The sequence below is a fragment of the Conger conger genome, chromosome 10 (genome assembly GCF_963514075.1).
Source record: "Conger conger chromosome 10, fConCon1.1, whole genome shotgun sequence".
In the NCBI taxonomy this organism is placed as follows: domain Eukaryota; kingdom Metazoa; phylum Chordata; class Actinopteri; order Anguilliformes; family Congridae; genus Conger; species Conger conger.
The window spans coordinates 31,819,588-31,840,567 of record NC_083769.1 but is presented as its reverse complement, the minus strand read 5'-3'; the positions used below and the strand labels follow the sequence as shown (position 1 = coordinate 31,840,567).

The 20,980-nt window shown below is 43.4% G+C and overlaps 2 protein-coding genes across 4 annotated transcripts in view; one reads left to right on the top strand and one right to left on the bottom strand.

Annotated features, from left to right (window-relative positions):
* lama5 (laminin, alpha 5) overlaps nucleotides 1–15,878 on the top strand; it is a 66,917-nt gene extending 51,039 nt beyond the window's left edge. For both annotated transcript variants that reach the window (XM_061258017.1, XM_061258016.1), the window contains exons 50-80: nucleotides 229–339; nucleotides 542–653; nucleotides 1,481–1,648; nucleotides 1,964–2,160; nucleotides 2,364–2,480; nucleotides 2,719–2,873; nucleotides 3,296–3,437; nucleotides 3,683–3,785; nucleotides 4,690–4,803; nucleotides 4,950–5,135; nucleotides 6,101–6,243; nucleotides 6,468–6,647; nucleotides 6,934–7,073; nucleotides 7,614–7,767; nucleotides 8,126–8,259; nucleotides 8,786–8,951; nucleotides 9,156–9,290; nucleotides 9,757–9,911; nucleotides 10,437–10,569; nucleotides 10,927–11,070; nucleotides 11,582–11,712; nucleotides 11,938–12,099; nucleotides 12,203–12,329; nucleotides 12,525–12,682; nucleotides 12,995–13,184; nucleotides 13,389–13,541; nucleotides 13,938–14,097; nucleotides 14,283–14,413; nucleotides 14,567–14,660; nucleotides 14,787–14,906; nucleotides 15,197–15,878. In XM_061258017.1, coding sequence (XP_061114001.1) covers nucleotides 229–339; nucleotides 542–653; nucleotides 1,481–1,648; nucleotides 1,964–2,160; nucleotides 2,364–2,480; nucleotides 2,719–2,873; nucleotides 3,296–3,437; nucleotides 3,683–3,785; nucleotides 4,690–4,803; nucleotides 4,950–5,135; nucleotides 6,101–6,243; nucleotides 6,468–6,647; nucleotides 6,934–7,073; nucleotides 7,614–7,767; nucleotides 8,126–8,259; nucleotides 8,786–8,951; nucleotides 9,156–9,290; nucleotides 9,757–9,911; nucleotides 10,437–10,569; nucleotides 10,927–11,070; nucleotides 11,582–11,712; nucleotides 11,938–12,099; nucleotides 12,203–12,329; nucleotides 12,525–12,682; nucleotides 12,995–13,184; nucleotides 13,389–13,541; nucleotides 13,938–14,097; nucleotides 14,283–14,413; nucleotides 14,567–14,660; nucleotides 14,787–14,906; nucleotides 15,197–15,345 — 4,464 coding nt within the window. In that variant the 3' untranslated portion in view covers nucleotides 15,346–15,878. The remainder of the gene's footprint in view (nucleotides 1–228; nucleotides 340–541; nucleotides 654–1,480; nucleotides 1,649–1,963; nucleotides 2,161–2,363; nucleotides 2,481–2,718; nucleotides 2,874–3,295; nucleotides 3,438–3,682; nucleotides 3,786–4,689; nucleotides 4,804–4,949; nucleotides 5,136–6,100; nucleotides 6,244–6,467; nucleotides 6,648–6,933; nucleotides 7,074–7,613; nucleotides 7,768–8,125; nucleotides 8,260–8,785; nucleotides 8,952–9,155; nucleotides 9,291–9,756; nucleotides 9,912–10,436; nucleotides 10,570–10,926; nucleotides 11,071–11,581; nucleotides 11,713–11,937; nucleotides 12,100–12,202; nucleotides 12,330–12,524; nucleotides 12,683–12,994; nucleotides 13,185–13,388; nucleotides 13,542–13,937; nucleotides 14,098–14,282; nucleotides 14,414–14,566; nucleotides 14,661–14,786; nucleotides 14,907–15,196) is intronic.
* A 597-nt stretch (nucleotides 15,879–16,475) lies between these two features.
* adrm1 (ADRM1 26S proteasome ubiquitin receptor) lies at nucleotides 16,476–20,931 on the bottom strand. 2 transcript variants are annotated; one of them, XM_061257839.1, is made up of 10 exons: nucleotides 20,787–20,931; nucleotides 19,670–19,897; nucleotides 19,407–19,523; nucleotides 18,859–18,982; nucleotides 18,399–18,485; nucleotides 18,203–18,284; nucleotides 17,552–17,814; nucleotides 17,095–17,252; nucleotides 16,880–16,982; nucleotides 16,476–16,733 (listed from the first exon to the last, which is right to left on the bottom strand). In XM_061257839.1, the coding sequence occupies exons 2-10, from the start codon at nucleotides 19,877–19,879 to the stop codon at nucleotides 16,627–16,629; spliced, it is 1,251 nt and encodes a 416-aa protein (XP_061113823.1). In that variant the 5' UTR covers nucleotides 19,880–19,897; nucleotides 20,787–20,931; the 3' UTR covers nucleotides 16,476–16,626. The 2 variants fall into 2 exon arrangements, with proteins under 2 accessions (XP_061113823.1, XP_061113824.1); XM_061257840.1 differs by having other exon boundaries at nucleotides 19,670–19,894; nucleotides 20,787–20,909.
* Between the last annotated feature and the right edge of the window lie 49 nt (nucleotides 20,932–20,980).

Below are 20,980 nucleotides of genomic sequence, written 5' to 3'. Positions count from 1 at the left end.
ATTCACAGTAATACACATACAGTATTTTGCACACACATTCACATGTGAAACACATTTCACTACTGTGTGTGTGTGTGTGTGTGTGTGTGTGGAGATATACATTTGCTTAATGCCCTTTTTTTCAAATATGCCCCTGCTGCCATTAGCAGATCATTCCAATCTCTTTTGACAGCTTACATACGTATGTGGGCTAATGCATTTTACCCCCAATGTGTCTCCCCAACACAGAACGATATCGGCAACTATAACGACACACTGGATGAGAGCAGAACCAGAGCGGACATGCTGGAAGTTGAGGCCCAAAATATCAACTCTGACATTGACGAATTACAAGAAAAGGTACATACTGTAGGACAGTGCAGCTCTGTCTGTTATGATCAGAAGAATACAACTTGTGCTGCTTTCTGTTGTTCGCTTCTTTGTCATTTCAGTTCATTCATTTAAAATAATCTTCTGTGAAACCTTGAAACCTTTGCATTTATCATATACTGTTGAAGGGTGATTGTAGAGATTAAAAAATGATTCTTTACATTCCACCCAGGTGCGGCTGACGAGGCGGAAGGCAAACGACCTTGAGACGAGTGTGAACAGAACTCATGGGAGAGCCACAGACCTGGTCAACTACATCAAGGGCATGATGGCAACTGTTGGAGGTGTGTCCTGACAGAAATGTTAATATAATCATTGAATTTGCCTGTGGACTAATCCCCCAACCCCACCCTAACCAACATATATTCACATACTCCAGAAACACTATCCATGCAATGCCATATCCCAATCCAACCCATGCATAATCATGCATATTTTCCTTTTACTGTTCCTTTTTTTTGTTTTGCTTTTTTATTTGTTAGTTTTATTTTATTTTTTGTATATATATATATATTTTTTTTTTTTGTATTTAAGAATGTGCTATTCATATTCATCATGTTCTTTTTATTTGACTTCATTTTTTTCTCATCGTTACTTTTATTATTACTTTTTTCCTCTTCTCTCCCTTTTTCCATACTATCCATTCAAGGCTCCAATCAACAACCACCCACTTGTCCACCTGTCTGTTTGTCTGTTCATCTTTCTGTCTATCTATGCCCGTTGGTCTGCGTGTTCATATGTGTACAGAAGTCACTCTTTCCACACTTTACTATTATTTTTATTATTATTCTTTTTTTTCATTTATTGTTATTTTTAGTAACTGTCTGTTTTGTTTTACCCTCCCCTCAAAGGCTTCATACTGTTTTCTTCCTCCACTCTCTCTCTCTCTCTCTCTCTCTCTCTCTCTCAAAATTACCAATGTATATATGTTTGTTTTTGTATTATTAAAAATAAAGTTGACCTCCCAAGTGGGGGGGGAGGGAATAAAAAAAAGAAATGTTCATTGAAACATAAGTACACATACATACACATACATACACCATGTACACTGCAGTTGAATATCCTGTGAATGTGCTGTATACGCAATTTAACTACTATCGCACTTGTTCAGATATCTCGTCCCAGATAAACAGGACCGCGAATGAGACAAGCCAGGCTTCACGGGAGGACCTGTTGGAGAAGCTGGTCCAGGTGGAGGACATGCTGAGGGAAATGAGGTTCAGAGGCTGCCAGGCCCAGAAATCAGCAGCTGAGAAAGAGCTGTCTGAGGCCCAAAAATGTGAGTAACCCATAACCCTACTGTTCTCTCTGCTTCTACACCTCCATTTACCCAGGTCCTTCAGATCCTTCCAATTATCTTTCTGCAGCATGCTGTTATATAATTAAGCTTTCAATTGGACTGGAGTGTGGTACTCAAAGAATTTAAAGAAATAATTTAAAGAAGACAGTTTTAAATTGAGTATATGAACCTGGAAACAGCTCATATTTGAATTTTAATGATTTTAATGCACTGCTGGTATTCTCTCTCTTTTGCTTTCTCTCTCTTTCTTTCACTCTCTTCATCCCTCCCTCCCACCCTCTCCGGTTCTCCCAGTGGTGGAGAGGGTGAAGGAAGAGTTGGGCAAGAGGCTATCAGTGAACCAGGACCAGGTGCAGCATATCAAGGAAAAGCTGGGAACGTACCACACTGAGCTGATGGACCTGAGAGATGCGCTTAATGAAGCAGTCAACAACACGGCCCAAGCGGCCGATACCAACAATATGAACATGAAGAGGCTGGAGGAGAGCAAGGTGAGACTTATCTACACTTGGTACTGGAATAAGTCATCATTTTGGAATATTCTTTACATATGGGTGCTATGAGATGGAACCTTTGAAGCTAGTTTCTTCATCTTCATTGGGTTTGTGGTCAACGCATTTACTGACATTACTGACCACTCTGGGGTAAAAAAATGTTTCATTGTAAATGCAATTTTTTGCCATTTCTCTTTCAGCAAAAGGTGGAGGACCTGACCAAGCAGCAGAAGGAGGTGAATGATCTCCTGCAGATGGCAGATGATGCTGTCTCTCAGGTCTACGACCTGCTGAGCATGCTGCAGGAATCCAAGGAGGTCAGTCGCCATCAGCTCCCTCACCAGAGCGCCAGGCCTGGGTGTCTCAAAGAACAATCAAGAATACAATTAGAAAATAATACTCTTATACTCTATCAAAAATAATGATAATGATAATCATGATAATAATTTACAATAGTCATCACACGCCAAACTGCTCCTTCTGCTAATTTACCAGTCTTCCCTTGATATCGATGATGGATGGCACATTGATGGTCCTTATCCTCCTTCCCCATAGGAATACGAGCACTTGGCAGCCCAGCTTGATGGGGCCAGGAAACCCCTGGCAGAGAAGGTGCAGAAGTTTTCCCCGACGGTGTCCAAGATCCCTTTGGTAGAGGAAGCAGAGAAGCGTGCAGACCTGCTCGATCAGCTGGCTAAGAACCTCTCCAGGTGGGTACCCTGGGGACAGGTAAAGAAGTATGCAAGTATATAATTGAAAGCAGGAATAAACCTTAGGGGAATAGTGTTGAAAGAGAACCTTCCATGCTGTTGAAAACATGAATCAAGGCCAATGGGTGCTTGTGTGTTTGAGTCTGGGAATCTGCTGCCACTGTGCCTTTGAGCTACAAATTTAAACTGAAGTTGTTCAACTGAATGAATGGAAATTACTAGTGCTCTGTAAAAACTGTTGGCAAAGGTGTCATCTGGCCGATAAATATAGTCTATATAAGTTGTATGTATTTACAGTATGTACAGTATGTATGGACGGTGTGCATTTTAATTAGTTGTACAAGATAGCGCAGCGGACTGGTGATGCATTTGTTTTTTGTCATGAAATAATTAAGATAACATGTAGTGTCCTTGTTATGCAGTGTGATTGCAGACACAAATCAGGATAGCTTCATTCAGCGTGCAGTGAATGCATCGCGAGCCTACACCAACATCATCGATGCTGTGCGTGATGCTGAAGCTTCTGCTCGTGAGTCTAACAAGACAGCCACGGATGCTCTGGAGGTCAGTGTCCCAGGCCACTGCTTCAGGCCTAATAGGAGCACAAACTTCACTCTGTCAAACGCACAGCTGTTCACTTTCTCATGTTCACACGTGCACACGCGAAACCAAGTATATATGCAAATACAAGCAACTATACACACTTTACATACATGCACACATTCACCATACACAGAATAATTATCTGTGTCTCTCTCTCACACGCACACACACTCTTTCACACATGTACGTTTGTTTTTCCCACACAGAAAGTGCAAGGGAAAGACCTTGGCCAGCTGGCCGACACACTGAAAAACAAGAGCAACGAGCTGGTGAATGAGGCCAGGCAACTGCAGGATAAGCTCTCTAAAGGTACTGTAGGAGCACAAAGTGGATACAGCACTGTCCTCTGCACACTGCAGTGTGTTCTGTGCTATGCTGCAGTGTGTTCTGTGCCACGCTGCAGTGTGTTTTCTGCTATGCTGCAGTGTGTTCTGTGCCACACTGCAGTGTGTTTTCTGCTATGCTGCAGTGTGTTCTGTGCCATGCTGCAGTGTGTTTTCTGCTATGCTGCAGTGTGTTCTGTGCCACGCTGCAGTGTGTTTTCTGCTATGCTGCAGTGTGTTCTGTGCCACGCTGCAGTGTGTTTTCTGCTATGCTGCAGTGTGTTCTGTGCCATGCTGCAGTGTGTTTTCTGCTATGCTGCAGTGTGTTCTGTGCCATGCTGCAGTGTGTTTTCTGCTATGCTGCAGTGTGTTCTGTGCCATGCTGCAGTGTGTTTTCTGCTATGCTGCAGTGTGTTCTGTGCCACGCTGCAGTGTGTTTTCTGCTATGCTGCAGTGTGTTCTGTGCCACACTGCAGTGTGTTTTCTGCTATGCTGCAGTGTGTTCTGTGCCATGCTGCAGTGTGTTTTCTGCTATGCTGCAGTGTGTTCTGTGCCACACTGCAGTGTGTTTTCTGCTATGCTGCAGTGTGTTCTGTGCCACGCTGCAGTGTGTTTTCTGCTATGCTGCAGTGTGTTCTGTGCCACGCTGCAGTGTGTTTTCTGCTATGCTGCAGTGTGTTCTGTGCCATGCTGCAGTGTGTTTTCTGCTATGCTGCAGTGTGTTCTGTGCCATGCTGCAGTGTGTTTTCTGCTATGCTGCAGTGTGTTCTGTGCCATGCTGCAGTGTGTTTTCTGCTATGCTGCAGTGTGTTCTGTGCCATGCTGCAGTGTGGCTTGCAAGGACGAGATGAAAAACAGCAATAACAACAGCACACATTTTTCTCCTGTAGAATTGAAGCCCGATCTTCGGGACGCAAAGGCACGGATTAAAGATGCCAAAAAGAAACAGGAATCTCTTCTAAGGGATCTGGAATTGGCCCAGAAAAACCTCAATGTTAGCAGAGGTGAGTACAATTTTATGTAGACACATCGGGACAAGAGCACTCACGAACACCCACGGACACGCAATGTACCATCGACGTAGCACAGTATGAATTATGATCACCCAGAGTATCTGAAAAATTGCATATGCTTATGCATTTTCCTCCAGAGGAGACCGCAAAGGACCTTGCTGAGGCCAAGCGGGCTGCTGCAGAGGCCAACAGCACCACTGCACAGGTGGAGGACGCACTCAGCCCCATCAAGAAACAGCTGACTGAGTGGCAGCAGCAATATGGAGACTCCAACGCCACCAACGAGGACATCAACAACGCCTTCATGGAGGCCAACAAATCAGGTCTGCTGATTGGCTGGCTTTCATGTGTGCCTAATACCCAGGAACCCCTGTGATTAAACACAACTACGTATAAAACACTGCGGGAAAATATAGGCAAACCCTGATAATTACACTGAACTTGCAATTCTATTTTACCGTCTTACAATCATTTTCTATGAATTATAACCACTCACATTTAAAATTATGCTCTGAATTAGAGAGCCTATTTTTTCCTTCAGGACCACAATTGACAGATAATGCTTTGTTATTTCTGAGGTTTCTCATTGTAGGCAGTCTTGCATGAACATGCTGGTTAACAGGGATGTGATCATTTTCACATTTGCTCCACGTTGATTGGATGGGCTGTATATAGCAAATACAGTCTGATAAAATACATCTATATCATGATGTGGTCCAACTACAAAGTGAGACATATTCATATTCAGAGAGGGCCTGCACACCTTGGTAGAGTTTTTTTGCAGGTGCAGCTTTTTTTGAGGTTAAACTTTTGAAAAAGTAAGGAAAAAGCGCAACACAGCTACTTTACAGAGTCACCACTTTATTGGCAGGTGTGAATAAAGTGGTGACTCTGTAAAGTAGCAGTGTTGCGCATTTTCATGACTTCTTCAAAAATATTCATATTCACTAACAGAAATTACTTTTTGTAAAAATGTGGTACTTGTGAGATTTTTTTGCCACACTCCAAAACATTTAAAACATGATTGTGCATCAATAAATGCTGTTTAATCTAATAATCATGCAAATTTTTGATAGAACAGTCAACATGGCTTTTTCCTAAAGTGAGTTCTGTTATTGTACAAATGCATTCTGCTACAGGTTATAGGGCAACAGATAGTAGCAGGGCTCATTTTATAAGAAAAGGCAGTGCATAAATACATACAGTATCTGTGGGATTCGATGGATAGAAGCCATTGCTTAGTTTCATGACATTTGTTTGTGTGTACATTGTCTTGTGATGTCTGCAGTTGGATTGCTGGGGGAAACGATTCCTCTTCTCATGAAAAAACTGGACAAGCTACAGAACCGTTCTGCACAGATGCCCAACATCTCTGAGAACATAGACAGGATCCGCCAACTCATCGAGCAGGCGCGAAATGCCGCCAATAAGGTACGGACGAGGGGAGGGCACAGAGAGTATTGACCAATGAAGGCGGGAGGAGGGACAATACAGACAGGATACAGTAAAGGCTTGCCATCAGAGATCTCAAAGTCCACAAATCTCTGAGTAGCCCTGTTGTATTCTGTTTCATTTGCCACTGTGAAGATTGAGTTGCTCTGTTGAATTGCCCCATACCTCTTATTGTGATATGCTTCTGTTTGTGTGCACCCCAGGTGAAAGTGCCAGTGAAGTTTAATGGGACCTCAGGTATACAGGTGAGGACCCCCAGTAACCTGGCTGACCTGGAAGCATACAACTCCCTCAAGTTCTACATCACGCTTCCTGAGTCCGGCAAGAAAAAACGACAGGATGAGAGCACACGCCAGTTTGTCTTGTATCTCGGCAACACAGACGTAAGTTCCGTTTTGCTGTATATGTACTGTGTATGTCTATGCAGCTGGATCACATTATGATACAGATATTTTATCAGACACCTATATACATCTCATCCAATAAATGTGCCACAAATGTGAAAATGATCACATCCCCGCTAGCCAGCATGCTTGTGCGTAGAATCACAGCCCAAGGTCACTGCATTCAAGCTACCAAGGAATATTGTACATATAGACTGTCAAGTTATTATTATTCATTATTATTGTTGTTATTCTTATTTATAAATATGTATGTTTTGACCTGAAGGCCAGTAAGGAGTTCATGGGCATGTCACTGGAGGGCAAGCAGCTCCGTTGGGTGTACAATGTGGGCAATGGCACAGCTCAGGTGACAGTGGATTATAATATACTTGCAGATGGCAATTTCAACAACGTCATCCTGGAGAGGTGGGTGGTCTTCATTCTCAGTTTCTACTTCATTCAAATTGGCCAATGACATAACTCATAGTCATCACCATGAACTTGCATTATCACATTAAACTTGTATTATAAACCTTAACAGTATTGTATTCTTCATGAAAAGGAAAGGACTTTCAGCAGCTTTTAAAAGTATCAGCATTGCAGATGCACTCAACAATTATGTTGTCATCTTGAGAGCTTTACTTATTAAAAAAATGTTTTTACTGGAGTAACACAGTTAGAAATGTATAATAAATATATAATATATAATGTTAAATATATAATAACACATACTAATACATATATAACAAAAATGTTCAAGGAAAATCCATGAAACCAGACATTGTGTTGGTTACTTCTACCCTAACTCTTATGGAATATTTAGGGAATATTTTTATTTTTAACTGAGTATATACTTATATGTTATACATGCAACTGATAATGTTACGGAGTCCATACAGGGTGTGTGCCCTGCAGTGCTGATGGACCACACTGAGACATGGTCCATGTTATGGGATGTTGTTTCAGGATTCTGCAGTATGGGCAGATAGCAATCTCAGATGATGGTACGGTGAAGAAGGTGATAAAGAGGGAGGTGGAGTCAAACGGAGACAGTGGACTGCTTAATCTTTCAGAAAAAGACACAGTCTTTTACGTGGGAGGATATCCCGATTCCTTCACGGTGAGAGTGCTCACCAACGCCTGTCTTTCTGTGTGTGTATGTGTATGTGTATGCATGTGTGTATGTGTGTATGGGTATGTGTATGTGTATGAGAATGTGCGTGTGCGTGTGCGTGTGCGTGTGTGTATGTGTGTATGTGTGTATGTGTATGGGTATGTGTGTGTGTTTGTGTGTGTGTGAGTGTGTGTGTGTGTGTGTTTGTGGTGTGTGTGTGGATATGTGTGTGTGTGTGTGTGTGTTTGGGGGAGTGGAGTGTGTGCTAGCTTCAGCTTTACCACTCATTCATTCAGTAAAATAATTATTGCAGGATATGGACATTTTTATAATGCATTTATTTTTGTTCTTTGTTGCCCCGCAGCCCCCTAAAGAGCTTCAGCTGCCGTTCTTCAAGGGTTGCATGGAGATGGAGACTCTGAATGAGGAGGTGTTGAGTCTCTACAACTTTAAACAGGCCTTCCAGCTGGACACCACTGCGGTCAAGCCCTGTGGCAGGTGAGCCCCCAGGACCACATCCTCACAATGAAGCAAAGTGTACTCACTGGCCTGTATTTGTTGATACAATTATTAATGTTATATTATGTTCCATGCTGTCATACAAATGAAAGTGTATTTTTGTAAGCAGTTATCACAAAGTTGAATACAAGCAAAAAAAGTATCTTCAGAGTGTTCTCAAACAATCTAGGCATGTTATTCTAATTATTTCTGTTTCCTGGTTGTACAGTATATGTTTGGTAAAGACGGTTTCCCTCAGTGGGATTCTAACCTTGTGAGTGCTAATTGAGTCCATTACCAATTGCACAAATCAAGTAGATAGACTGAAGAGAGAAACGATGAATGCTGAAGTTCAAGCAGTATCTGCAAATAATTTATGAAAATCAATTACATCAATTCAAAATAGCAGGAGAGCAAGCAAACCATACAACTTTTATTCAAGATCAGATGACTTTGTGAATGATTCCATAGGTGAATCTTTAGACATAGCATAGTATGATTTCTGCTGATTTTGTCTTGACTCTAGAACAAAGCCAGCCCTGGCACAGCAGTGGGTCCACGACGCCGCCTACTTCGACGGCACAGGTTATGCCGAGATCGTACTCAATGTGGAGGGAGAGAGCAAACGGCGTTTTGAACAGGAAGTCAGAATTCTCTCACACAATGGCATTCTTATGCTGCTGCTTCACAAAGTAAGCCTTTGCCTCTCAATGCAGCACCCACACCCGACTCGAGTTGTGTATTGTAATGTACTCAAGTTAATAATTACTGTTATCCATGCTAATAAACTTGCATTTCATTAGCTAATATGAGTAGAAAGTATTATGAGGAAAATATTGACACTCATCACTTGCTAGCTCCAGCTTCCTGGCTCATTGCCTTTTTTGTGCACTCAGGAGCAGTTTTTGTGTCTGGCTGTCCATGGTGGACAACTCAAGCTCTTTTACGACTTTGGAGGAGGGATGGTAGAGGAGGAGGCAAGCGAAAATGCTGTGGAACACATCAGCATCAGCCGTGGACAGACAAAAACAGTAAGACCTACCTTACTCACTGTCATCACCATCATATCGCCTGAATGATCTTCTATATTATCTGTCATTCAAGTAGAAAAAGCCTTGACAGCAGTTAGAGGAGTTTAAAGGTTCATAGCTGGGAAAGTACAGCAGTGTGAAGTAATTGGTGGATCAGTTTAGTCATGATGGTCAAAGAGATTTATCTTCCTTACCCAGGTTTTTTTTTGTAATCACTCCGAAAAGATAATTAGGCTCAGGTGGTAAGAGCAGTCGTCTGGCAGTCGCAGGGTTGCTGGTTCGATCCGACCCCTGGGTCCGTCGAAGTGTCCCTGAGAAAGACACCTAACCCCCAATTGCTCCTGACGGGCAATCGCCATGGTGTGTGAGTGTGTGTATGAATGGGTGAATGGTGAATTGTATAGCGCTTTGGATTATAAATGCCAACCATTTACCAATTAGGCCATTGTATCTATTCTGTGTCTAGGTGGATGTTATCATCCTTTACAGTCCTTCCAAGCGGTTGTTGGTGAGGATCAACAAGTCCCCAGTGTACAGTGTCATCCCTGACAAGGGTGGTGTGCCCCCGTTCCGTGACAGCTACTTCCTGGGAGGAGTTCCCAAGGATAAACTTCCAGAAAGGTAATCGAGGGCAACAGACACAGCAGAATATGTCCCTGACCATGTACTCTAAATGCACATTTCCCTTTGCAGATACACCAAGTAAAATAATATGCCAGTTCTGACTCAGTTCAGATAAGTGAACTTTTGTCTTAACCTGTTTTCATTTGTCTTGATCAGTCATGCCAATTTTGTGAATTCTCCATTTGCAAACAGTAAAAGAGTTCATTTTAATTAAGTCAGTTTAAGAAGTTTTAAGAACATCGTTTTTTTTAATACATTGTAAATATGTATAAAAATATATTTTTTGAATTGAATTGAATTTGTTTCCAGTATATTCTATTATAGTCATGTATCTTCGTGTTGCATTACCAAAATGTTTGTATCAAAAGTGCAAACCATATAAATGACTTAGCCTCGTTTTAACCTTGATTATACTTACTAAGCTAATAGTAGGGTATATAAGAATACACTTCTTCAGAGACAAGACAAAGTGTACTAAGGTACTGGTTAACAAACAATCAACTGAATGTTTCTTTTGGACAGCTTGAAGGCCTTGTTCCCTGATCAAATCTCCATCAAAGGTTGCTTCAGAAACATCAAGGCCCAAGGCTCCTACATAGACATAAAGAGGATGAACAGCTCTGGAGTCAGTTATGGTTGCTCATCTGACCTCCTGGTGAGAACATACAGTGTTGCTTTGTTTGTGTGCTGCCACTGCATTCCTGCCACAGATAGGGTCTGATGTATTTATCTTTAGGTTTGCTTTGATGTACTGTGCAGTTCTGGGTACATTTGGAGCTGTCTGCTGGTGTGTCCTCATACAGTGAAGATGAAAGACAACTAATGTTGACCATTTTATCACTTATCATTTATATATTTATATCAGTGATGTAACACAATAACCACCCATTGTAAACACAGCCTGTGTTTTTGTAGGAGCTATTATCAAAACTTATTCATATTCTTCATCTTAATTTTGTCATCTTTAAAAGTGTGGTGTGGTCAGTAATTTCGTTCTGTCTTATGTCTTCAGGTCTCACGGGAAGTACACTTCTCTGGAACAGGTTACTTGGGCCTGAGCCTGGACAACCTCCCCAGCCTACAGTCTAACTTCTACGCTGGACTGGGCTTTCGAACAGACCAGAAGAATGGCCTCCTACTCCACTACGTGGCTGAGGTAAGTTACAATCTGTACCCTTCATCACCATCGCCATCATCATTGTATTCTGCTCAACAGACAAAGCATTTCATATGCAGTTTGAGCATTACTAAACCAGGGAGAAGTATTACTAAACTACAGGTGGCGGTGTGGAGTAGTGGTTTGGGCACGGTGCCTACGAGACCAATGGCATATCCCAGGACACAACTTGGCTTGCTAACCAGTCACCTTTATCTAAAGCCAACTTTGCTGGCTACCTACTTTATCATCAAATAATTATAATTTTGTACATTGGAAACAGTAGGTTATTTATCAAATGTGAGATCCAATTTGCTTTCCCCAGCCTATGACAGAACTGTGAATTGTCATAGTGTTTATCAAAGAATATGACATAAAAGCTCATTCAGCAGTTGAGGTTCTTGGTGTCTGGAGTGCTATTGATGGCACAGTGACATCACTTGCAGGCCTCTAATATGAAGCATTTATTGTTGCCCCAAGTTTAGAACTATCCGTTTTCTTTTCCCTTCAGGATGGAGTGTGCCAGGTTCTCCTTGACAGGGGGCATGTGGTGGTGAGAGCCAGGGGCAAGGAAATTAAGTCTCTGAAGACCTACAATGATGCCATCAGCCATTATGTGACTGTGTACAGCAATGGCAAAGGGTAGGTTGGATATTCCAGAGAAAATACAATTAATAGGATTTTACTCCTTGAATCTTTCTGTAGATGTGCCTAAATTAAACTTAAAATAGACTAAATTGAATTATATTTTGTTAAAATTATTGATAAAAATATATAACATAAGGGTTGCTTGTCACTGAGTATATTTAGCTAGTAGATAGGAGGGATCTCAGTTGTGAATATGTCAGTGATGTTTGCTGTGTTTAGGCTGCGTGTGTATGTGGATGACATGCTGGACAGTTCAGCGCGGCCTTCTGGAGCCAGCCCTGCCGCAGGCTTCCCGGTCAAAAGCACGTACCTCGGGGGAACCCCTGAGGATGTGGGGGTGGCCAACTTCTCTGGTTGTGTCAGCAACCTGTTCATCAACCGGTAAGTGAGAGAGCAGGACGACGGTGTGAAGAAAGCGGGCGCAATTTGTGAAGAGGGAGGAAAAGAGAGGCGATTCATTCTCATCTCAATTCTAACGTTGCAGTAACAACGCAGATTCGCCTCAGATGGTGAACCTCCTGAGGTCAAAGGAGAATGTTAACGCACCGCTGAGCTGCCCCGCAGCCAAACCGCCCCAGCAAGTGCTGGCCAAGGTCGAGAAGAGCCCCAGGGTAAAACACCTGCTCTTTTCCATGTCAGCCCTTTGGACGATGCCATTACCCCAGTATCTCTGCATCCCACTGTCATCTTTCTGTGCCTCCACCAAACCTTAACCTTAAAACATTTTAACTTAGACTTGTGAATGAGAGCCTTGTGCTCCGTTTCCCCTGGCTCTGACTCTGACCTGGCTGTCTCACCGTCTCCAGGGCAGGAACAGGAAGCCCCCGAGCGGCCCACGGAACCGCAGTGCCAGGGGCTTGTGCCAGGGAGAGCTGTCTGCTCATGATGCTGACGCACTTCAGTTCAGTGGCTCCTCACACAGCTACCTGAAGTTCGACACCGTCCCTGAGGCCTTCAGGAAGACGTGAGTTCTGAAAATAAATATATATATACATACACTTATATGTACTGTATGTACAGTGTGTTAGTCAGCACCACCTCCTCCCCTTTGCTCCCTGAACATATTATTTATTGTGCTCGTCATGGTACCATTGCACTTGGAATAAGTTGTTTCTTATCATTGGGGTTAATTGCAAGCATGTTAAAGTTGTATAAAGCAAGTATATTCTGTGTGAAAGGTAAAGAAAATGTAGTGATAAATTCTTTCTGATCAGTGTGAGATGTTCCAGATAGAAACAGCCCTCCATCTTATATTATGCATTTTTCTCCCCTTCAGACCTCACTTCTCCATGGGTGTCCGTGTCAACTCCTCAGACGGGTTGATCTTTTACGTGCCCGGAGAGAAAGTCGGTGTCGCCATGATGTTGTCCGTCTCTGACGGTCACTTTCTCCTGCTGATCGATGGCGGCCGGAGAAAGGCCAGCATTCGCAGCCGCAAGAAGTACAGCGACAACCAGTGGCACACGGCAAGTACCAGCACCACTGCAGAATCAGGGTCCGCTGACTCCAACTACCGTCTTACATCTTCAAGAAGCAAAGTGCCATTAGCATTAGCATTGCATTTGTGTTGGAACGAGGTCTTTTAATGGCTCAAACGCAATGGACTGGAATAAAAGGCGTTGATGACCGTTGATGTGCGTGTTTAACCCCGTGTATTTATGCCTCTTTAGGTCTTTGTGAAGAGGGAGGGGGAGAAAGCCGTCCTGGTGGTGGATGGCATTAATGTGCATTCCAGGAAGGTGCCCAATGGGGAGAAAAGCCCTCTCAGGCCCCCTCTGTATATCGGTGGCCTTCCCTCCAGGCTCTCCAGCTCGACTCACACGGTACGGTGTATAAACCGCTGGATTCAAACTGTACATGGAATCCATTTTCAAATCCACCTGCACACATAGTGACAAAATCACAGGTTTTACTGCCACAGATACAACAAGATTAAAGTATATTTCCTTCAGCTAATGTGCTCATGAATATATATATATATATATATATATATATATATATATTTCAAAGGAAAGAAGATCTAATGATAATAACCTGTTCAAATTTTATTTTTGGAAAATCTCTGTTCACGAGAACTGATTTATTTTCTGCTGCGATACATCTGCAGTTCTGCAATACATAAATAATTATTGTGATGTAGCCTCAACTATAATTGAATAGATCTTTCTCCAGCACACCCTTCAAAGAGTGAGGGTCTGAGACTGTCTGTGCTACTGCAGGTCCCTGCTGAAGGAGGCTTCACTGGCTGTATCAGGGATGTGAGGCTGAATGAGGAGCCCCTGGGCAGCCCATCTCAGGCCCTGGGGGTGGTGCCCTGCTTCCAGGACGGACTGCAGCCAGGAGCCTACTTCTCCAGCCAGGGGGGGCACCTCTCCATTGGTGAGCTTTTCCAAAGTGTTCCAAGTCAAGTAAGGCAAAGGCAGTCGATATTACTTTGGCTTCAGCTTTCCGATCAGATGTTCAGCTTGGGTGTGGGTCATGCCTGTGCATAGGAAATGTTGGAAGAATGTTGGTACCCTTCATGGCAGACAGCTGAGTACCTTCCCCTTCTCCGTCTTTTTCAGTCGAGGCCCTAATGGTGGGGCGGGACCTGGAGATCCTGCTGGAGGTACGACCCGTCTCAGAGTCTGGGCTGCTGCTGCACGCTGGAGGGCAAACAGGTCTACAGCTCAGCCTGTACCTGAACCAAGGAGAGGTATGAACCAGCTTTACTACCACAGTGACCTTAAGATATCAACTCCTTTAAAATGGTTCTAGCACGTTATAACCTTTCAAGTTTTATTAGTTACCAGCCTTCCTTTTTCTGAAATACGTTGTTGACGCAGCAGTGTTATGTGCTTAACTGTAGGTGACAGTGCTAGTGAATAACGGGAACGGAGAATTCTCGGCATCCTTCACTCCAGAGGAGTCGCTGTGTAACGGGCGCTGGCACAGCATCGGAGGTGAGTAACACACAGTCATTACACTCACCTGTTAATCCTGTAGGCAATATAACACCCTGGCTGAACTGCTCCATGGTAGGTCATTTAGTCCTCAGTTGACGTTGCAATTCTTTGTGTTGCCTACAGTCGTGAAGAAAAGCAACGTGATCCAGCTCGACGTGGACACTGGCAGTGAGCATGGCATTGGCCCGAAGAAGAGCCGTCCATCAGGGGGCAAAGAGACCGTTTACCTGGGAGGAGTGCCAGGTCAGCTCAACAGTCATATTACAGGCTGCAGTCCTCCTTGCTTTTTTATCTCACCATAAATGGTGGCAAGCTTTTAAAAAATGAGTAACTTCACATAAACTGAGAGCCTTCATATTCACTAAATACTTTATTATTGGTGTAATGTTAGAATTAAGACAAATTACTTAATCCTCAGGAAGTCTTAAAACGAAGAACTGAGGTTCTCGAATGTATGGTCTCTTTTTGGGGAGTAATCATTCTTGCATTTTGGTCTCATTTCTTGGAAATAATGTTTTTCTGTATCTCCGCAGATACTGTGGATGTCCCCGGTCTACCCTCTTCTTTGCCTGCTTTCCACGGCTGTGTGCGAAGGGTAGTGATCAACCAGAGACCAGCCGTTCTAAGCAAGCCCCTGTCTGTGCACGGAGCTGTGGGCACCCAGGGCTGCCCTGCCATGTAGCCCCTACACAACCTGACTCCGAGGATCCTCCCTACATGTTACAATCCTGGGTGGTGGGCATACCTTTAATAGATAATTTAAACAGATATTTATGAATATGATTTTTTTAAATATTAAATGTAAAATATTTTTTCCACCAGCCCAATGTCTTATTCGGGTAAACCTATAACCTGGACAAGATTGACATGGTATAGATCCTCAAGGAATGACATTCCTTTTTCATTATCATCCAGCTGTCCAGCAGTACAAAATTCTATGGAAATGAAAGGGTCCAAAATATAAAATCTTTCAAAATTCAACAGCACATCATATTTGGGACTAAAATAAGATCTCCTTGTATTATATTGGAATTGCACCTTTTGCATTTTTGTCTGGTATTATGGGAACAATATTATCAGAGTTTTTAAAACCAAACAAATATCCGTATTCCATTTTTACTCAACCACGAAAATTCGAAATGATCCCCACCAAATTATACTTTTTGTAAACAAATGTTTAAGGGCTTCAATAAAGTTTTCTTTGGGAGAAATGAATGATGCTTCGCAATAGTACATTACATTATTGGCATTTGATTAGACTAAGCAGGAGACAATCCTCCCCTGGAGCAATGCAGGGTTAAGGGCCTTGCTCAAGGGCCCAACGGCTGTGCAGATCTTATTGTGGCTACACCGGGATTAGAACCACCAACATTGTGTGTCCCAGTCATTTACCTTAACCACTATGCTACAGGCTGCCATACACAGGGATACGCAATGTGATACGCAATGTCTATCACAGGAATCACATGAGTTGCAGTTAACAGTAATTTGGTGCTCACTGGGATTTTGGCCTCCAGATTTGATCTTTGGCACAATTTCAATTTACTGGATATGTGAGAAATACTGAATGTACTTAAGGCAGTTAAATCCATTGAAATACTAATCTTGAATTTTATCCCCCAAGAAAAAGCCGTTTTTCCCATATACCCATTATAAGCGAGGTGAACATGCAAATGGATCAGAAAAGTGTCCCTGCAAAGACTTCACTACAGAAGACCGCTAAAGTTACCATTTGTAGGATGCTGATCATATTCAAAAACACTGATATTAGCTCATACATTAAGGACAACTCCCACAATGAAAAAGACACCATGGCATTTCAATTAAAGGTTTATTTGTGCCAACTTGACATATAGAATAAGAGAAGATCCGTTTCCATAGAGATGCACCTTGTCTAATGAAAGCACTACGGATGGTAGAGTAACAAAATGTGATGCAGGGGAAAGCACTAGTTTCAGATGTGCTAATCCAGACTCATGTCCTCCTCATCATCCTTCTTGTCTTTGGAATCCCCTCCTTCATCTGCCTTGCCTTCGCCTCCTTCCATGGCTTTCGCAAAAGCTTCCACATCTGTGGAGGAACTCAAGATTAACCCCCATCTTCCCATCAACATATCTCTCACATTGTGGAGAGAAGGTAGATCTGGTTCTACTGAGAGACAGATTGTGTGTTTATTAGTTGTGTAGAAGAGTAAAATACGCCCATTGGGTGTTTACCTCCTTTGTTGGCTGCGTCCACAGCTTCTGTGGGCAGGCCGAACTGGTTCATTAGAGGCCCCAGCTGTCCGGATGCCAGCGCACTGCTGAACATGCTCATGGCCTGGAGTAGGAGAGAAATGTACCACCGATTACACCGCAAATGTGCACAGCACAACATCTGAGTGGGCGAGTACTCTCAGTGAGAAGGGCAGAATGAGGAGGGCCCACTGCACCTGCTGGAACTGCGGGGACGTGAGCGTGTTCTGGATCTCATCGGCACTCTGCGGCAGGGACTCCCCGGAGGGCAGGTACGGCAGGAGGCGCTGCTGCACCTCCGCATTGGCCAGGATGGGCGCCATGATCTCAGGGGTCAGCACACTGGCCAAGTCCACTGCAGGAAAACACCGCCACTCAGAACAATGTCATTCCATTCACTTCACCACAACCAACCTCCAGTGCCAAGTTACAAGTTCCAGGCTAACGCTATTGGTTAATATGAATCAAGGTGACATTTTCTTGTACATAAGTTATTGGAAAATAGAAATGTTTACATCAGCATAAGCTCATTTCAAGCTGGTTTCATTTTTGTGTCAAAAACATGCACAGCTACGAGCAGAAGGTGATAAAAACCCAGTGTGTCATTAGAGCCGAGCTTGTGTGCAGTGCTATGGGAGACGCTGTGGCCCTCACCTCCTGCCCCTCCTGCAGCCACTGCAGGCACGTTCATGGTGGCCAGGATGCTCTGCAGGTCACTCAGCTGGATGGGCTGGGTGGGGCTGGTAGCGGTGGGGGCGACCGGGGCAGCGGGCGCCGCGGGGGTGGTGGGGGTGACGCTGGGGGAGGTGGCAGTGGTGGCAGCCGGGGTGATGGGTGTGGTGGGGGCCGGGGCGGAGCTGATCCGGGTGGTCCCAGAGCCGGAGGAAGGGGTGACGGCTGCAGACTGGCTCCTGGAGCTAGCGGGGGGGGTGACAGTGCTAGCATCAGTCAGGCAGAGAGCACAAAGACAGCAGGGCAGGACAGCACTGCATGCACACCAACACCCCCTTTAACCATTCTCAAGTGTGTCAAATAAGTTCACTCTACTAAGAACTTATGATAACCTGCTCAATATACAGGCACACAAAGCCAATGACAGAAGCATTCAGATTAATCTTATTCTGCTAAAGCAATGCTAGATAAGGATTATGACTTCAATTCCTGGCAAGGTTAATAAAACGCTTATTATTGACCACGCATGATGCATTATGGCAAGGATTAAAAAAGAAAATGTGTAATGGCTTTGGTTGGCCATTGTTGGACTACACAGATATCTTGTGGAAATTGTGTTCAGTTGTGTGGTACCTAGATGAAGAGCTGCTGGTAGCCGGTCCTCCACTTCCCAGCAGGCTAGCCAAGCCTGGTCCAGCCAAAGCCCCCAGACCACCTGCAACACACAGAGATACATTACCTCTACAGATAAATCCGCTGACCACATGCATTCACTGAACTCGCTCAACAGACAGGGGAGTGGGACTTCCACAGAGAAGCCAGCACTCACCAAGTCCTCCCAGCCCAGTCGGTCCAATCAGCTGCATCAGTTGGTTGTGGCTCATATTACCCAGAAGGCTCTGCAGCCCACCTTCACCTACAAATGGAAGAAATGTTCAAGCCATTAATAAAATACACAGTGCTATAGTGCCTTCCCTGGTCACAACAGAGGAAATGCTGTACACATGTTCGAACATAGAAAATAACCAACCCAAAAAAAAATGCAATTCAATTCATCTTGAAGCTCAAAGCTTTTTCAATCAATTACCTGGCCAAGCAAATACAAATAAAAATGATTACCCTTTGTTCAGTGAAGTGAAATCCAAAAAGTCAAATTTATTCATTGATCATTATTAATACGTTTAAAAGGCATTAAGATGTTTATGGCCAGCATTTTGAAAAAGCAGATTGGTGAAAGGCAGTGTTGAAGTCGGTATTCCCAGGCAGTTTGCCAGCAGTGACCGACTCACCTCCAAGAGCTGAGAGCTCGTGACTCCCACTGCCCCCACTCCCCAGTGCCCCAGGCATCGGGGGGTTGTTCAGGTACTCGTTCACCTTTCGGCAGTGCTCCTCGTCTTTGTCCGTTTTTGGCTCCTGGGGCAAAGCAGCACCATATACGGGTCATGACACAACAAAGGCCACATCTTTGTACTTTATAAAAGTGGACATTACTATGAAAATCTACAAATTAACATGTACAAAAGAACAAACACCACTGGGAGAGAGAGTGGTGCACTGGTTAGGAATGATGCCTGTGATCAAAATTCAAACCACATGTGGGATAATTTTGAGAAAGTTAACAAAATAGTTTCCATAAAACAGTTTTGTTTTTATGCCAATTTCAAATACAGACTACACCAGGGCCATTTTGTGCTCATGGTTTTGTGTATTCTCACTTCTGTCCAGGTAATCATAAAGCTTGCCTATAAAAAATTAATGACAATGAAGTCAATGGACAAAGCATAGTTTGGCTCTCCCAAAAGTCACTGTAGGTCAGAGAATTCCATTCTTTCCTTACCTGCATCCAAAAGAAAAGCCTTTTGGATCCAGCTTTAAACTTCAGCACATAAACTCGTCCTGTAGTGCACTGGTTAACCCTCTTGAACTCACAGTCATCAGGGAAAATGATGAGATCCTGCACACAAACCAGTAAAGATCATACATAACCTGGTGAGTAGGTGCAAATGCGGTTGTAAACTGTGGGAACCGGGCTGACTGCCCACAATCTGCATGGATGCATTTGGATATTTTATAGGCTCTTTGGCTTAAGTGACTGCTTACGTCATCAACATTTCCTGATGTCCTGTCCTTCCAGCAGAAATGAATGAGGGAATCGTCGGTCTGCTGGATGTATACCAAGCCTTTCCGCTTGTCCGGGGTCACCGTACTGCCTTTAAGCGTCATCTTACCGGCTCTGAATTCCACCAAGTATTTGCTGGAGGAGCCGCGAGACCCCGACACCAAACTGGGAAATAGTGCTCCTGATGACATTTTTGTAAATAATACCTTCTGGAGAGAAAAACATAACGGAAAAGAAAATCACTATTTAAAAAAGAAGGAAAGTTTGCAGAGCATCAAAACCGCCAACTTCACCTTATACAATGTACATCGGAAGGACTGCTGACAAGACATGCAAATAAAAACACTTGATGGCTTCACAACAGCCTCGTCGTCATACGAGATTATGACCACGTCAATAATTATTTAAATGTTATGGTGTTCTACGCATAAACCGAATAACTATCAACGTTGGTGTCAAGGGCAGAACAAAACATAAATGCTAACCCGAAAGGAACGCCTGTGATGAACACAAACCCGTATGCATAGCATAGCTGATCGGGGTAAAACGTAATTCACATAATTCAACTTAACTAACGTTAGCACTTCGGCAAAGGGCTGTAGCTTCCCTCACACATTTTACAATAGGCTATTGAACTTCGTTTATATAGCAGATATTCATTTATACGTTTAAAAAAACAAAAAAACAATTAACATGCCATATGCCTTGTCATTGCTTGCCGGCTAATTTAGCTACCGAGCTACAGCTCGTCATTTTTTTTTTTCAAACTCGATAGCCAACCATCTCTAGTGGTCTGCAAACGTAACACAATAACACAATAATTCATCGATATCTCGTATAAAGAAATGCAGCCATTTTTTTGTCATATTTCATACTCAATTACGAAATTAAACTAGACTAGCCCATCTAGCTAATGTCAAGCTAGTTAACGTTAGCCTACGTACAGCTACAATAGGTTGAACCAGCTAGCTACGGTGTAAAATGCGAAGTGTCCAAAATATTTTCATCTAGGCTAGCGCTATATATGAAATCATTCAAGCGAACATTACAGATAACCAGCAATCAAATGTTCGATTTTGCGGTGAATATTAACATTACCTCCGTATTTAATGTCTTATCTGCTGGTCACCGACAAGTTTCTGCCGCAGGAAGAAGAATGAAGTCTTCTTGAAAGTACACAACTCTTCAGTGATTGGCTATATCTTGGGTTATGCAGCCTTCTGGTTGGCGAAATGGACAGTCAATCTTTTTAGGCACCTCCTTTGAACTTATGTTTGGTTGAGAGCATTTGC